Source organism: Fundulus heteroclitus, chromosome 22, assembly GCF_011125445.2.
Source record: "Fundulus heteroclitus isolate FHET01 chromosome 22, MU-UCD_Fhet_4.1, whole genome shotgun sequence".
Classification (NCBI taxonomy): domain Eukaryota; kingdom Metazoa; phylum Chordata; class Actinopteri; order Cyprinodontiformes; family Fundulidae; genus Fundulus; species Fundulus heteroclitus.
In genome coordinates, this window is record NC_046382.1 from 25505951 (window position 1) to 25523575 (window position 17625).

Below are 17625 nucleotides of genomic sequence, written 5' to 3' on the forward strand. Positions count from 1 at the left end.
CATACAATGCAAAAAGTTTACAAAATTTAGTTTTATCACTCATTCTCTGAATAGAAAAAAACTCTGAAATATCAAGAATCCAGCCAGAGGTATGTAAACTTATGAACACATCTGTGTCTGAGCCTTAATTCAGGTTAAACAGTTTCATGATAAACATGCGTTTTTATTTTCTAAAATAATCCCCAAAACTTTTTTATGTTGAATTTCACAGGCTATGTTACCCTAAAAGCTTCAAAATAATTTAGCATGGCTTTAATTTCTTTTAATACATCACTAAACCCTGACATTGTAACAGAGGTTTCACACTTTCTAAATTCACTGTAACTCCGGGAGGCGATTATGAAGTTCAAAGACTTTATTGAAAATCCGTACATACACAAAGGGACCTCAAAGACTTCTTATAGGATCGGTAAGAACTGAACAGAAACAGATTTCCATGAAGCACGTGTGCAACTTTACTCTACACCTCCTCCAAAGAATTTCTTAGTTTGGCATCACTTTGAACATTATGTGCTCCACAGTTGTCTCTTGTTGCATAATAAACAAAATATAACTCTGCTTGGGCGATCCAAAGCACAGGTTTCTCTCCCAGTAACCCCAGAACCATTCAGTTTAGGGGAAGGTCACATGTGCAGCTTTGCCAAAACCTCCCAGCTTAAAACATCGACATTAACGGAATATCAGCATGTGTTTTTCTATGATCGGTATCTAAACACAAGTCTAGTGTAATTTAGGTTTGGATCAGATAATGGTTGTGATGGCAAAGAATAGAGACAAAATATGAATCTTCAAGAAACAAACGTGTGAATTTCTGTTGTCACGTAAAAAGGGACGTGAATGGAGTGTCTGGGATTATTGCGATAAAGCCACACACTGACGTACAGAGGGATTGGATGATCAAAATTATTATGGCAGTGGTAGACAGGAACAATGACATTTATAAATAATATGACAATGACTGTCTTTTGGATTGATGCAACCACAAAGTAAAAAGCATCAAAAAGATAAAATATTCCGAAGACAGCAGCACCGACTCGGTGAGGTTCCCGAGAGTGTGCAGCAGAAGCCTTTAAACTGATCTCTCCATGATTTCCCTTTGCTGGTCTGAGTTGGACATACACTTAAGGCCTGATTCTTCTGATATTCCCTAGTCCCCTGCGGTATGAGGACAGTTTAGGCTTCCAGTTCCAGGCCCAGACCCAGCTTGTGGCCTCCTACATTGATGCTCTTCCCATCAATCAGACCAGAGAGAGTCAGTTTCACACCTAGACACACACAGAAAAACACAAGAGAGCAGGTTTAGTCCTCATCTGTACAAGGTGTGACCCTGAAGCAGTTGATTATCAGTGCTAGTCGAAATTGTAGCTGGTTGTGATTTAGAAAAGTTTGTTTTTTTCCTGGAGAAGTCAGCAAAACAGCGCCCCCTAGAGCCAAAATATTTCGTGGAAAATGGTGCAACACTGTAACCTGACTCTTGCCAGATGGATTTTTGTTCCGCAGAGCTCCACACCTGGGTCTGCGATCGCTCCATTTGAGATGCCTTTCAGAATTAGGGGCCTTATCAAAAATCCTTGCATATGATTGCATACGTTCGGCTCAGCTACATCGGGACAGCGGCAGGACCGGGTAAATAACTCTTGCTGCGTTAAGTTTTTAAGATGCACTGAAATCAGGGACATTTCTGGAACGGCTTTTGCTGGGGACATCTGGTCACCCTTGCTTCCTCGCTGCGAGTCGCCATTGTTGTCTGAACAAAAACCCTGCCCAGCCATCCTGATTGGCTCGTCCATTTTATGTGGTATTGAAATCCCTCACAATGGCGGCGATTCCAGATGGACGTGTGGAGCCGTGTGGAGCTTAGGGGGACTACATGCATCTGGCAAAGGTCAGGTTAGTAACACTGGACTTTATTGACAACACCTTTGCTTCTCTTCTTCATCAGCCACTCTAATTCACTGAACACATGTTGCTTACAAAAGTCGAACTTGCACTTCAACAGATTTTTGAGCACATTTTACCACATAAAGTCAGTCAGTAAGCACAATTACACCATTCATTTTTGAGAAGATTTAAGGATTTTAAGTGCGTCTTATGGTCCGTAAAATATGGTCATTATGCTACTTGACTGAATACTAATGTATATCAGTAGTATTTTAATGCAGGCTGATTAAAAAAAAAAAAAACATATGGAAACAGAATTACTGAAGGTTTCTGATCAGCGTAACCATTGACTGAACAGAGAAGGCATTAGGATTAACTAAACCTTCCTTGTTAGCCTGGTCTGGAGCAGGCTAGCTGCAAACTAAATCGGCATTATAATGTATGCGTTACTGGTTTTGTTAAACAGAGTCCAGCCTTAATTCAGCCAATCTATCAGAAAAATCCCGACTTAATCCTCTACATTAGTTTTGTGAAACAGGCCTCAGCACACAGTTTTTGAAGATACTCTAGATAGAAATCAATACTGGTTTGAAGGCAAAGGTTAGCATCCCCAAACATTGATGTGATTTTGATTGTTCATACTATCACTATGCATTATGTAATTTGATAAAAAACAATAATTTATATTTTTGAAAGTATTCGTGGTTTACAGCATTTTTCATACCTGCCTAACTAATACTGCACACCCCCTAAACATTTCCCCATGGCCAGACACTAGGTGGCAGCATCGTGTTTTTTCTTCATAGGTAGCTGTGTTTACATAAAGTTTGCTGTATACATATACATATGCGTGTCACAGAAATCATTTGTGAAACATGAAAATCATATATTCTTTTCCTTTCCCCTCACAATTACATAGTACTTTGGATTTGTCCATTACAAAAAAAACAACAAAATAAGTTGAAGCTTGTGGTGGTTATGCAACAACATGTGGAAAAAATGAAGTACTTTCCTGTCAAGTACCCTGTGGGAAGAAACTCACCTGGTCTAAGAGTTTGGGTGTAGCCAACACCTACAAGGCTATTGTTGTTAACTTTAGCCTAAAACATACAAAAAGAGAGAAGGGAAAAAATGTCAGTCAGCAGTATTTAATCTTGCGGTTTATAGTAACGTCTGTTACCTTACAAACACTAAAGGTCTGAGTGAGAAAACTTACACTGATGGAGGCATCTTTGTCCAGTTGGTATTTAGCACCAATGCCGAAGTTTGTGCTGTTGCTGCCGGCGCTCCACGCCAGGTGGACTGCAGTCTCCAGCCTGTCACTGGGCTTCTGGTAGATGGAGCCACCAAACTCAGCTCCATCATTTCTGTAACAATCAAAAATTATTTAACAAATTAAAATCGAAAAAAAAAAAAAAATTCAATAAATATTTAAGCTTCAACTTAATGAAAGGCAGAAATAAAATAGGTTGGCTTACACATTTGTATGTAGCTGGAAGTCTGCCGTCTTGTAGCCAATGGCGAAGTTGTTCTTGGTCATCCTGGATTTGGCGGTGTCGAAGCTCATCTGGTAACCGGCGAGCCATCCCTCGTAACCGATGACGGCGGCTCCGTGGATCGTTGGGCCGGCGAAGTCGAAGTCAACATCGCAGCCCAAGTTGAGGTACTCGCGCTTGTACGCGGTCTTAACCTTGCCACTCTTCTTACTGTTGATAAAAGAATGTTATAAAATCTAATTTGACTTGATGCTCATGCCATCTGACTGGTGTTGGGTTACATTTCCCCCAGTAGTATACTGTTAGTCTTTATTGGGTTTAAGTTTACATCTCAAGTAGAAACACTTACACTCATTCACAGTCTGAATGACTTCAGCCCTGACAAACTCAGTGTGAAAGACAACATGACATTTCCTGGGCTGTATACCAGACGGCAAATGGAATCATGATTTTTTTTTTTTTACCCCAGAAAGGGTAAGACTTAAAAAAAACAAAAACATACAAGCCCAGTGAAGTGTTACAACATACTAGCTGCATGCAGCGACTCTGAACACACAGCTGCTACGGACACTTGTCAGACGTATATGAGGCAAAGATCGGGTTTCCATAATTACTCAAGGAGTCGAGGAACAGGCAGAGCAACCTGCTCCTGTTCAGAAATAAACTAAAATACATGTAACAAATTAAACCTTGACCGTCAACTTACCCAGTGTTTGGTGAGAAGGTTGTGTCAAATGTCAACTTTAGCCCTTTTGTAATCTGTTAGAAGACAAATTAGGGAATTCATTAAAATCAGAAAAGTTAGGCTACTACATCAAGTGTGCACGTCGTTTTCTTTTGTTTGTAGCTGCCGTTAATTTACGAAAATGTCAAAATATCATGCGAACCTGGTCTTCAACGGTGATTTCTGTTCCCAGGGTGTTGTCGGTGTTCCACTTCTCAGTGAAGGTCAAGCCATATTCGGGCCGCTTGTATTTGGTTTCCAGGCTGCCGACAACTTTGCTGGTATCAGTGTTGGACGAACCAGATGTTTTGAATTCCTGCAGGAGACATTTTTAGACAAACTGCAATCAAAGGCGTGAATTCAATAAGCTTACCAGTTGTGATAAATGTTGCTCAAACAGAATTTGTTATTGGATGCATTTTTCTATATTGTCGTTACCCTGATGTCAAATTAAAACAAAACCATCAAGTACTAAGTTTAGGTTTCTCAAACAGCGTTAGGTGTGGTGTAACTAAAAGTCACTCAAAAGGAGAATCTGATGACATGCCAAACAAAACAAAAGACAGCAAATCTTTATGCTGGGGACAAAATAAAGATTTCTCAAGTTCAAGGCTAAGTGCAAACAATACTTGTTTGCACTTAGCAAAGTGTTTTTCACAGCAACATAGCGATATAATGACTTCCAACAAGATTGTTTAACCAAAATCAAAAATTGCCTTACAACTCCACTGGCAGACTTTGTCTTCACGTCAAGCTTCACTATGCCAAATCCTGTATGAGAAATGGATTTTTACACATTATTTAACTTGTCAACTACAGTTGGAGGAGAAGAAGCTGCAACCCCAAGAAAACCTACCATAGCCTTTATTGAAGATATCCTTGGCAGATTTGCCCAGATCAGCATAAGCGGGAGGCACGGCCATTGTACCTGCAGATAAAAGAAAAAGGAAATCACTTTTTTTTTTTTTTTTTTTTTTACATTCTACTCTTAAGCCTCCCTGGTAAGGTCTATTCAGGGGTTCTGGAAAGGAGGGTCCGTCGGATAGTCGAATCTCGGATTCAGGAAGAGCAGTGTGGTTTTCGTCCTGGCCGTGGAACACTGGACCAGCTCTACACCCTCAGCAGGATTCTTGAGGGGGCATGGGAGTTTGCCCAACCAGTCTACATGTGTTTTGTAGATCTGGAGAAGGCATTCGACTGTGTCCCCCGAGGGATCCTGTGGGGGGTACTCCGGGAGTATGGAGTACCGGGCCCTTTAATAAGGGCTGTCAGGTCTCTGTACGACCGGTGTCAAAGTCTGGTCCGCATTGCCGGCAGTAAGTCGGACTCGTTTCCGGTGAGAGTTGGACTCCGCCAAGGTTGCCCTTTGTCACCGATTCTGTTCATAACTTTTATGGACAGAATTTCTAGGCGCAGCCAAGGTGTTGAGGGGATCCGTTTTGGTGGCCTTAGGATTGCGTCTCTGCTATTCGCGGATGACGTGGTCCTATTGGCTTCATCAGGGCGTGATCTACAGCTCTCACTGGAGCGGTTCGCAGCCGAGTGCGAAGCGGCCGGGATGAGAATCAATGCCTCCAAATCTGAGACCATGGTCTTGAACCGGAAAAGGGTAGAGTGCCTTCTCCGGGTTGGGGAGAATGTCCTGCCCCTAGTGGAGGAGTTCAAGTATCTTGGGGTCTTGTTCACGAATGAGGGGAGGATGGAGCGGGAGATCGACAGGCGGATTGGTGCAGCGTCTGCTGTGAAGCGGGCGCTGTACCGATCCGTTGTGGTGAAGAGAGAGCTGAGCCAAAAGGCGAAGCTCTCGATTTACCGGTCGATCTATGTTCCTACCCTCATCTATGGTCACGAGCTTTGGGTCGTGACCGAAAGAACGAGATCCCGGATACAAGCGGCTGAAATGAGTTTTCTCCGTAGTGTGTCTGGGCTCTCCCTTAGAGATAGGGTGAGGAGCTCAGTCATCCGGGGAGGACTCAGAGTAGAGCCGCTGCTCCTCCACGTCAAGAGGAGCCAGTTGAGGTGGCTCGGGCATCTGGTCAGGATGCCTCCTGGACGCCTCCCTGGTGAGGTGTTCCGGGCACGTCCCACCGGGAGGAGGCCCAGGGGAAGACCCAGGACACGCTGGAGGGACTATGTCTCCCGGCTGGCCTGGGAACGCCTTGGGATTCCTCCTGAGGAGCTGGCCCAAGTGGCTGGGGAGAGGGACGTCTGGGCCTCCCTACTGAAGCTGCTACCCCCACGACCCGACCCCGGATAAGCGGAAGAAGACGGACGGACGGACGGACATTCTACACAGTAGAAATGTGACAAGTGGAGAGAGGTCAGGATGAAAAGATACAAATACACTTTGTGATTGCAAACTTTTTATTTGGATAACGATGCACATAGGCCTGGCCGGTCATCGGTTTCACGGTAAACTGTGTTACGGCTCAAAACCTCTCCTAGGCCTTTCTAACATCTGTGTTTCAGAGCTCCTAAGTGGGGCTGACTGAAAGAGGAGGCAGCTAGCCAGTACCTCCAGAAAAATCCAGCTTAAGAGGCACCACTTGCTCCTTCTGTCGCTCTCTCCTTGACCTGCCTTCTCCAGACAGTTTTTTCTTTCGTTAAATTGAATTTCAAGTTTTCCCATGCATTTTTTTTTATTTTTAATGTCATGTTTTTATTAATGCGCCAGGTTAGTTTGCAAGTAACAGCTGTGGATAACTCTGGCATCCTGTTTTCTACCCTGGATCTGTTTGGTTATTCTGCTCCACAGCATGTTTGTGAAAGCAATTTTATCAATATTCAGGGAGAGGCTTTGGTCCTTACAGCCGCCATTAAACACCGTTACGTTATTCATTTGCTGTTCAATGTTGCATAACTGCAAAGGCACGTTACTCGGGTAGAAGATAAAACTATTTTTTTATTCAGAGCAATCCAATTTGATATACGATAGCATTGATTTGTAATCTTGAGAATCAGAATCAAACAGAGTCTTGAAATTTGAAAATGGATACCCAGCCCTATTTAGGGCTGGGTATTAAAAATACTATCCCTGTGTTACTGAGGCAGACAGCTTGGTGATTGTGCTGCTGGTGATACTGTGTTGTTTGATTGTGTATTTGATTAGCTTTGCGTAGCTAAAGTACAGAGTACCTCCGTAGGTTTGGCTGAGCAGCTCTTTAGCTGAATGTACATTATGTATACACACGTCCATCCTTGTGATTTCTGTTTGTTTCTGTGTGTAGGTAACACCTTATATATAATCTTCACATCAAACACTACTAAAACATAAAAGCTACCAACATGATCCATTACTTCTATAAAAAGATAACTGTTGTGCAGTATACCCATTTTGTATTGCCAATTGAAGCAGCGGAGATGCAGTAATCCCATCACTTGTAAACTGTTATTGCTCTAGATTTCATAATTTAAAAACATTTTTTTTATCTATATAGCTTAATTGCATTAGGAGGGCATTTGATAGCAAGGCAACAGATGCGCTTCTAGGGACGCAAAATGTCAGATTTTGGCGATTAAGGCGAAGCCAGAGCGACACGACACCTGACACTAATGCAAAGGGGCTGTTGCTTGAGTAGAAAACTTTGAACTTTTATGTCTTGTCTTGTCGCGACAACCAATCAGGAACTGGATGTGGCTGTGATGTGAAGGACGGCAGCGGAGACGAAGCAGTTTTCATTCAACGTGGAAGAAAAGCTGATAGTGGTGATCTGCGGTCGGCCTGAATTTCACCAGGGTGACACAAAGGGTTTATTCTATTCTAAGACTCAATGCAATTGGGTTATTTACCTCCTAAACATGGTACATCACGACTGCATCATATTAGGAAAATACAACATTTCAAGGTTGTTGAGTTTTGTTTATTTTATGTTCTGACTAAACCCCATTTTCCTCCAATTTTTTTTCCTTCCCCTCCATCACAATGACCACACCACTCTCCTTGAGAGATTTATATTAGGGGTAGCTGTAAAAGGCAGAGCAAGTCCACCTACTATATTATTAAGAAGCAGGGTTTAAGTGTATGGCACATGAAATAGAGCCTGCCAAAAAGACTGTGTGCCTGAACACTGAAGTCACCATAGTGACAAATTTGAGTTATTGTGCAAGGAGCAGTAAGTGAAATTTCATTATTTTAGACAGAAAGAACTACCGCAATTTCCGGACTATAGAGCGCACCTGAATATAAGTCGCACCCACTAATTCTGAAAATAAATGCAAAATTATTTGTATAAAAGGCCGCACTTAATAAGCCGCAGATGTCCACATTGTAATGAGAGTTATTTACATACATAATGTTACACAGTAAGATTTATTTTTTGTTCAAGGGCTCGTAACACATACAAATACGTACCGTAAACACTTGTTGCTGAACAGTGCCAGTAGCACGGCTTATTAAGAAAAAACAGTAGCCTATAGGGAAAAGTCATTGATCACCGTCTTCATCATCCTCCTGTGCACTAAATCCAGTAAAGTGTTCTTACAGTGAAGTTTTGAACGACCACAGAATAACTTTGTTTTTAACTTTTAACCAAATCCGTATGAGTAGCTAACATATACGTACTGTAAATCCCCCCCAAACAGTGCCTGTAACATGGCAAAGGAAAAAGTACAGTACCCTAACCAGGAAAAGTTATTCATCAACGTCTTCATCTGCCTCCTGCGCACTAAATCCATTAAAGTCTTCTTCAGTGTCGGAGTTGAACAGCCTCACAATCCGTTCATCACACACTTCCTTAGCCTCGCTTTCGTTGTTGCTCTCAATGTCACTTTCATCTTCCAGGCAAATTTGCTCTTGTTCTGTCCTCTTCCTCACCCAGCAGGCAAGCTTTTCAAAACCCGTCGGTGATGGTGGATTTTTTTTTTTGCTTTTCCACGCCGTCAGGATCCACTGGCAGACTTGAGCAAGGGTAGCTTTCCGCGTGCGGCCACCTTTGGTAAACTATTTCTCGTCACGAGTCATCCGAGGCTCCCACTCAGCTCTGAGAGCCACTTTAAAGCCACGATTCACACTGATGTCAAGTGGCTGCAAATATTTTGTTGTCCCTCCAGGAATCACAGCTGGAATTGAGTTTGTCTTCTCAAAGTCTGCTTTCACAGAATCTGTTATATGGGCCTTCATACTGTCCAAAACAAGCAATGTTTTTTTTCTATGAAAAATATCCTCCCCGTTGTTTGCCATAACACTGTCAGCCATTGCTTCATTAGGCTTTCCATCATCCACCCTTTTTAGTTAACTTTCGTAATGATTTTTTTTGAGAGTTTTTCTTTAGGCATCATCATCTGCTTAAAGATCCCCATTGGTGGCAGCTTTTTGTCCGGATGCGGTGCAGCCCAGAGCGCAGGTGAAATGCGTTGTCTCATGGCCGGTTGTTTTCAGCGTGATGGATCATTCACCTTTTTTGTTAACCGTCCTGGAGAAAGGCGGGTCAAACGTCAAAGGGACTTCATCCATGTTTATGATGCCGTCTGGTCCGATGGAATTCAATCTTTGTTTGAGTGAATTGGTGGAAGTTTGTAACCATTTCCTCATAGTCAGGAGGGAGTTGCTGACACAAACAGACCCTTTTGTCTCATGAATCTGAGACACCATTTTGGTCCACCTCTAAAATCTTAAATTTTCTTTGCGGTGGTGAAGGTTTTGGCTTTCAGTCGGATCTGCACCGTGGAAACATCTCTGCTCTCTGTGTATTCATCCAGTCTCCAAGAACGTTTTGAAGTTCGGGCCATCTGCATTTCTTACCTCTGAAAGCTTTTGTTGTCTTTTTGCATTACTGCTGTCGCCCAACGTCTCACCATTGAATCATTGATGCCAAGCTTACGTGCAGCAGCTCTATTTCCGTCTTTGACAGCCAGACTGATGGCCTTTAACTTGAAAGATGAATCATATGTGTTTGTCTGCGTATTTTTCAATGACGAGGGTGTGTGTGCACAAAGCGCAAAATGACTGATCTAGATAATTTAGTGTAAGTGCGCTTGATTTGATTTAAACAGTTTGATTGGTCCCCAGTGAACTTGCCAGTAATTTCATTGGTCTGTTGTGAAGAGACTACCATAAATGTTTTGGCGGCATGAAGCTGTAAAAATCGATAAAATAGCCACATCACTGTTTACGCTGCAGTGTCCATAGATTGTGAAAAAAAAGTTGCGGCTACTCTGTCCTCCAAGCCGCATATGTGCATCCTAGGCTTAGGTTAGCTTTTCATTTTAATAAATCAATAAATGTACACAAGAGCATATTACACCTGTACAACATGCATATTTACGCTACGCCTAAATCAAATTGAGGTTTAAATTTCAGACGTGCATACGCTCCTGTTTGGCAGAGAATAAACGGAAAAACATCCTGTGTCAAAGTTCACTTCCAGAAGTATCCCAAAATAAGAGTCGTAGAAAATAAAGCGCCATGACTGATGTAGTTGTGACATGCTAAAAAATTAAAAGATGCGATTTCTAATCACATACGGTCAAGACAGACTTTTAGGTGACCAAAACATAGAATATATTACTGGTAATTTATCTTCTTTTAATAACTTAGCCATGATGAAATTTCGTCACTCCGCAGAATCACGCAGCTGTGGGGCGTATTTGCAGTGTCTGGTGTAAATTTACGCTTTTAAAAACACGCCCGTGCGTTACGCAGCCAGTGTATTTCCTCCTTAAGGTGACCAGATTTGGGGGAGTGATATTACACACTTGAGAAGACTATGCAATGCGATTTATAATCCGGTGAGTCTTATGTGTGGACAAAGACACACGACACGTTAATTTATGGTGCGCCTAATAATCCGGTGGTCTGCGCCTAGTGGTGAAATATCGCTTATTGCTCTTTTAAATTGCACCACACAACACTAATAAATGTTGTTTTAAAGCCACATTTATTCTAATATTTTCTCAAATAACCAATCACACCATTCTTGGTGGGGATATGCACGTCTGGTTGTAAAATGGAGAGGTACAAGGGTTTGTTTTTATCAGCACTTAAACACGTCATTAAAGTAATGCCTAGTTTCACGTCACTGTTATAACATATCTATTAGTCATCAGGTGAAACATCTCTCTAGCTTTACTGTCTGGGCCAGAACCTAATGTCTATAACAGTTTCATACTTCATTCGTTCAGTTGAAAACAAAAACAGCTTTAAATGTGTATCTCAACAAGTTGTCTTACGATCGCCTCTGTTTCCGTTTCAGCCCAGACTCACTTAGCAGCATTCCTGCGGTGCCGGTAGTATAACAGCCAACTGGCAGGGTTACCGAGGGTAAACTTTTTAGTCGTGGCTCTCACTAAATTAATAAAATTAGTACTATACGCCAGTAGCTGGACGTGACAAGGCATTTACCGGTGCCAGTTACTGGGTTGCGCCGATTGGCTCGTTCACTTTGGAGGCGAGTGTCGGCTAGTTACCGCAATGCTAACAGGTCACCGGGAAATAAAGCGACACACGGCATTTGCAGTAGACGTTTTGTTAAAGTAACTTGCAAAAAAAAAAAAAAACACAATGTTTGTTTTTTCTACTACAGCGAAAGCCTTGATAGGGTTATAGCACATGTGTCAGCACTAGCTTGCTGCTATAGCTCCTAAAGCTAATGACGTTAGCCTGCAGAGTGCCGGTGTGAGTTAAACTACTCTTTACTGTGTCATAGAGAAGGCCTATATGGCAACAACACATAAATGGGAGACTTACCAGTTAAAGACGGCGCTAGTGTTATACCAAAGTGACTTTATGGAGGTGTTCCTCACAACAGACGGCCGAGGAGAGCTTCACCGGCTGGAGGACGAGCTGAAGGAGACTGCTCTGCAACCGAATGCTGACCTTTTGGTTTCCGGCTGAGGGCCAAGTGGTGCCCAAACGGTTGCCTGAGTAAAAATGGGTTTGCAAAAAAAGGCGTTCTGGTTTTAATTTTACATCGTGTCTATTGATGAAGGTGCTATAAAACTATATCTCCGTTTTTATGTTTTCTTAAACGAGTTAAAACGATTTAATCTTTTTAAAGATGTGGAGGGAGAAAAAAATAATTAGTTGTTGCCTCTAAGGTTAAAATAATGCTATTATTTCAAACGTCAGATAATCGTTTTTTATGTACGTGTGTATTTTTTTTTACAACGTTTTTTTTCCGGTGTATAAAATTGTTCAGTCTTATTTACCAAAGCACAGTTTGTAGAAGTTGACATTCAGGGCATATTGAAGTCAGCTTTGTGTTTATAGGCAATACTTTTGCGGAGTTTCTGCGGGTGTTTCGGACATAGACATTATATACGTAGACGCCCCATTGGACGCTGCCGGCCGCTAGGCTGACGTGCCTGCAGGGCGGCCATCTTGGGTCAGACCACAGATCAGACATCTGCTGTCAAAATGAATAGGAGGCAGCTCAGATCTCATTTTAATCAGATGTTCACAATGCCCGTGACCTTTCAGACAGATTACACATATTTATTCAGAACCAAAAGTATTTAAACTGAATTCAAACTGGGTGAAAAATGTACAAGCACTTACATATTTTGCAGTTACATATTAATCTAATATACACACAAAATATACACACATAAATCTCTCTCTCTTTCTTCCAATATATATATATATATATATATATATATATATATATATATATATATATATACAGACACCGATCTACAGACAACAGCACTTATCTACATAGGAGCAAAACTATATACAGACAAGTGAAAGCAAAGGTGCTCATAACAGCATTTAAAAATTATATAATACAAACTGCGATCTGGGGGGAAAAAATCAACAAAAAACCTAATAACGCATCTTAGAATCAAATACATTACAAAATCATAGCAAAACCGAAAATACTGTATAATATCCCCCCCCCCCCCCCCCCCGAAATAAATCATGTCTATCCAGTAATTTAGGACCATTTTGTTTGTTTTTCGTGTTCAATGTACTTTTCTCTACTTCCATCCCTGCTACCCATTAGCACATACTGTGTTTAAAAAACTGTAAAACTGTAATTGTAAAGCATGAGGATTATCTATCATAAAATCTTCCTTATGGAAGGTAATTGCCCAGGATCTGGTTCCTAGTGTCCTTTTATTTGCGCACCCATAAGGGGAGTAAAAGTCGGGCTTCCTGGGACGGAGCTCTGGAAGTTTGCTTACTTTCAATACAAAATCGAAATAATTTATTAAGTTAGACAATCATTTCATTCAATCAATTGGTCCCATGTAGCCCCTAAAGGGGTGACGTTTTCAGTCAGTTGATTTATCTGGAAATCGGTTGAGAATTCACCGGATCCAGAGTGTCTGAAAACATAAAGTACATTTTCCTGAATTGACATGTATTCTGTCTGAGCGCAGCTTGGTCTGACCTAAGATGGCCGCTGTGTCGGCACGCCTCTCACCCGACGACGCGGTGTCTACGTATACATGTCTGTGGTTTCGGACACATCATTTGGACTGTCCTTCATAGCCCACACCTTGAAGATAAATATATTTGGAGGTTTTACTTTTTGTATTCAAATAACATTTTTTTTATTTGAGGAACTCAATATAGAATTAAAGAAACAGAAAATATACTTCTTCAAATAAATAAATAAATATTCTGATTACACATTTAAAAAAAAACATGTTAAATAAATAATTTTAACTTGCACTGGATTTCCTTTTGCTAGAACCATAAGACAATTTTCTATTATTGCTGTTTCTTAACCCATTTTGGGTTTAAACATAAACAAAAGTAAAGCAATTGGGAGGAACATTAAACTAACAATAATAAAAAAAAAAAGGCTAAATTTGTAGTGACAATATTATTGCTGTAGACCAGGGAGACGTTTACAGTATAATGTAGAAGACAGAGTAAACATGACAAGAAGCAGGAACAGTAACTATAGTATTACACTTAATAAAACAGGATAAAATCCACAATGTCTTTGTCATAAATCACATTATCATATAATGTTACATCATATACAAAATATAACTTTAGATAAGATGTCCGTCCGTTGTCTTCCGCTTATCCGGGGTCGGGTCGCGGGGGTAGCAGCTTCAGTAGGGAGGCCCAGACGTCCCTCTCCCCAGCCACTAGGGCCAGCTCCTCTGGGGGAATCCCAAGACGTTCCCAGGCCAGCAGAGAGACATAGTCCCTCCAGCGTGTCCTGGGTCTTCCCCTGGACCTCCTCCCGGTGGGACGTGCCCGGAACACCTCACCAGGGAGGCGTCCAGGAGGCATCCTAACCAGATGCCCGAGCCACCTCAACTGGCTCCTCTCGACGTGGAGGAGCAGCGGCTCTACTCTGAGTCCTCCCCAGATGACTGAGCTCCTCACCCTATCTCTAAAGCCGGGCGTACACTGTATGAGTTTTTCCCCTTTTCGGGCCGATTCTTCAGTCGTGCGAGCATTTTTTGAATCGGGCCGAATTTCAGCTTGATCGTAGAGGGGGGGAGGAGGGGGGACTGGCTTCTCACGACTACCTCCCGATCAGGAATCGGACGATCGTGAAAATCAAACATGTTTGAAATTCAGTCGGCTGTCGTGAGGTTTTCGTGAGCGCATCCTGCTGTTCAAGCAGAGCTACGAGGGGGCGCCCTCCCCTCCTCTCCATCCCCGCCAGCGGAGGGAGGGAAGCGGGCGTCCCTGAAGCAACCTCCGGCCGGTGTTGGGGAGGGCGAGCCGTCCGGTCCGCGCAACGCGCTGGCCGCCTGTTTCGGCACTCCTCCGCGGTCCGCGCAACGCGCTGGCCGCCTGTTTCGGCACTCCTCCGCGGTCCGCGCAACGCGCTGGCCGCCTGTTTCGGCACTCCTCCGCTTGCTGGGGGGGTGGTTGCGGGCCAGGCGACCTGCCGTGCCGCGCGGCCGCCGATGCGTCCCGTCTCTCCTCTCTCTCCCCTTCGATCCCCCGACGCCCGGTGCCTCCTGCGGGCCTCGCCAGAGCTGGGCTCGACCCCCTGCTCTGGGTCCCTGTCACCCACCGTTGCTCGCCTGCCTCTGCCACCACAGCGAGCGGTCCCAGAGGGGACACGACGTACAGTGTGAGCAATCCGGTCTCGTCCGAGCGTCGCGCTGCACAGATCGTGAGCGGTGAACTTTTTAAACCCTGCGGTTCCGTCGCACAGTTTGAGATGTATATAATACCACGACTGAAAAACTCGTACAGTGTACGCCCGGCTTAAGGGAGAGCCCAGATACACTACGGAGAAAACTAATTTCGGCCGCTTGTATCCGGGATCTCGTTCTTTCGGTCACGACCCAAAGCTCGTGACCATAGATGAGGGTAGGAACGTAGATCGACCGGTAAATCGAGAGCTTCGCCTTTTGGCTCAGTTCTCTCTTCACCACAACGGATCGGTACAGCGCCCGCTTCACAGCAGACGCTGCACCAATCCGCCTGTTGATCTCCCGCTCCATCTTCCCCTCATTTGTGAACAAGACCCCAAGATACTTGAACTCCTCCACTAGGGGCAGCACATCCTCCCCAACCCGGAGAAGGCAATCTACCCTTTTCCGGTTCAAGACCATGGTCTCGGATTTGGAGGCACTGATTCTCATCCCGGCCGCTTCGCACTCGGTTGCGAACCGCTCCAGTGAGAGCTGTAGATCACGCCCTGATGAAGCCAATAGGACCACGTCATCCACGAATAGCAGAGACGCAATCCTAAGGCCACCAAAACGGATCCCCTCAACACCTTGGCTGCGCTTAGAAATTCTGTCCATAAAAGTTATGAACAGAATCGGTGACAAAGGGCAACCTTGGCGGAGTCCAACTCTCACCGGAAACGAGTCCGACTTACTGCCGGCAATGCAGACCAGACTCTGACACCGGTCGTACAGAGACCTGACAGCCCTTATTAAAGGGCCCGGTACTTCATACTCCCGGAGTACCCCCCACAGGATCCCCCGGGGGACACGGTCGAATGCCTTCTCCAGATCCACAAAGCACATGTAGACTGGTTGGGCAAACTCCCATGCCCCCTCCAGAATCCCGCTGAGGGTATAGAGCTGGTCCAGTGTTCCACGGCCAGGACGAAAAACCACACTGCTCTTCCTGAATCCGAGATTCGACTATCCGACGGACCCTCCTTTCCAGAACCCCTGAATAGACCTTACCAGGGAGGCTTAAGAGTGTGATTCCTCTGTAGTTGGAACACACCCTCCGGTCCCCCTTTTTAAATAGGGGGACCACCACCCCAGTCTGCCAATCCAGAGGAACTGCCCCCGATGTCCACGCAATGTTGCAGAGCCGCGTTAACCAACACAGCCCCACAACATCCAGAGCCTTAAGGTACTCAGGGCGAATCTCATCCACCCCCGGGGCCTTGCCACCGAGAAGCTTTTTAACAACCTCAGCACCAGAGATGGGAGAACCCGACCCAGAGTCCTCAGGCTCTGCTTCCTCAATGGAAGACGTGTTGGTGGGATTAAGGAGGTCTTCGAAGTATTCCGCCCACCGAAACACAACGTCCCGAGTCGAGGTCAGCAGCACACCACCCCCACTGTAAACAGTGTTGGTACTGCACTGCTTCCCCCTCCTGAGACGCCAGATAGTGGACCAGAATTGCTTTGAAGCCGTATGAAGTCTTTCTCCATGGCCTCTTTGAACTCTTTCCACGCCCGAGTTTTTGCCTCGGCGACCAGCCGAGCCGCCTGCCGCTTCGACTGCCAGTACACGTCAGCTGCTTCCGGAGTCCCACAAGCCAATAAAGCCCGATAGGACTCCTTCTTCAGCTTGACGGCTTCCCTCACCGCCAGATAAAATGTATTATAAAATTTTTTTATATACAATCTATAAAATTTAAATTGTTTTAATCTTGCTCCCTGAGTGCACAGTGTTGCAAGCACTGTTCTCAGCACTGCTGCTTTGCAAAAAGAAAGTTTTTTCTTTTTTTTGTTTTGTTTGTAGAAACAAGCTCAAAAACAGATCAGGCAAAAAAACAAGAGTATGAGGTTAGAGTGCAAAAAAAGGGGAGAAACAAAGTGCACGATAAGCTATAACAAAGAACAATACTAACAAAAAGGTAAAAGAAAAAAGGGCTAAATAAAGGGCCGGTTTAGACTGTAAGTTGTATTTTTCAATTAAAGAAAGGAGATGTAGGGCCTTTTTATTATGCATTATGCAAAGGGACTAGAAGTATAACAGGAAACTATTGTCAAACACATATATAACCTAGATTGGACGTTAAGGTATTTAGCTTTGTGGATGGAGAACTTCACCAGAATGATGATAATGTTTACAAGGGAGTGATTTTTGTGGTTGTCCAAAATCAGACCATAAATGATGTCTCTGTCAGAAAACATTTCAAAAACGGGAATTTTAGGGAATAACCAGTCCAAAATATCAGTCCAGAGTGCCTCAACATATATATAAAATGGAAAAATAAATAATCAGTTGTTTCAACTGTATCACAAAAAACAATTTTTTTTTTGTTTCACTTTGCAACAAGAAAGTCCTGGGTTCGAATCCTGGCTTGGGGTTTTACTGCATGTGGAGTTGAGTTTGCATGTTCTCCTCGGGCTTGGGTGGGTTCTCTCCGGGTACTCTGGCTTCCTCACACAGTCCAAACACAT

The 17625-nt window shown here is 43.7% G+C and overlaps 1 protein-coding gene across 1 annotated transcript; it reads right to left on the bottom strand.

Annotated features, from left to right (window-relative positions):
• Positions 1 to 340: 340 nt before the first annotated feature.
• Positions 341 to 11926, bottom strand: vdac2 (voltage-dependent anion channel 2). Its single transcript, XM_036125865.1, has 9 exons — positions 11786 to 11926; positions 4958 to 5029; positions 4823 to 4872; positions 4265 to 4417; positions 4084 to 4136; positions 3360 to 3587; positions 3098 to 3248; positions 2924 to 2981; positions 341 to 1265 (listed from the first exon to the last, which is right to left on the bottom strand). Exons 2-9 carry the CDS (start codon positions 5022 to 5024, stop codon positions 1174 to 1176), a joined length of 852 nt encoding a protein of 283 aa, XP_035981758.1. The 5' UTR covers positions 5025 to 5029; positions 11786 to 11926; the 3' UTR covers positions 341 to 1173.
• Positions 11927 to 17625: the final 5699 nt, after the last annotated feature.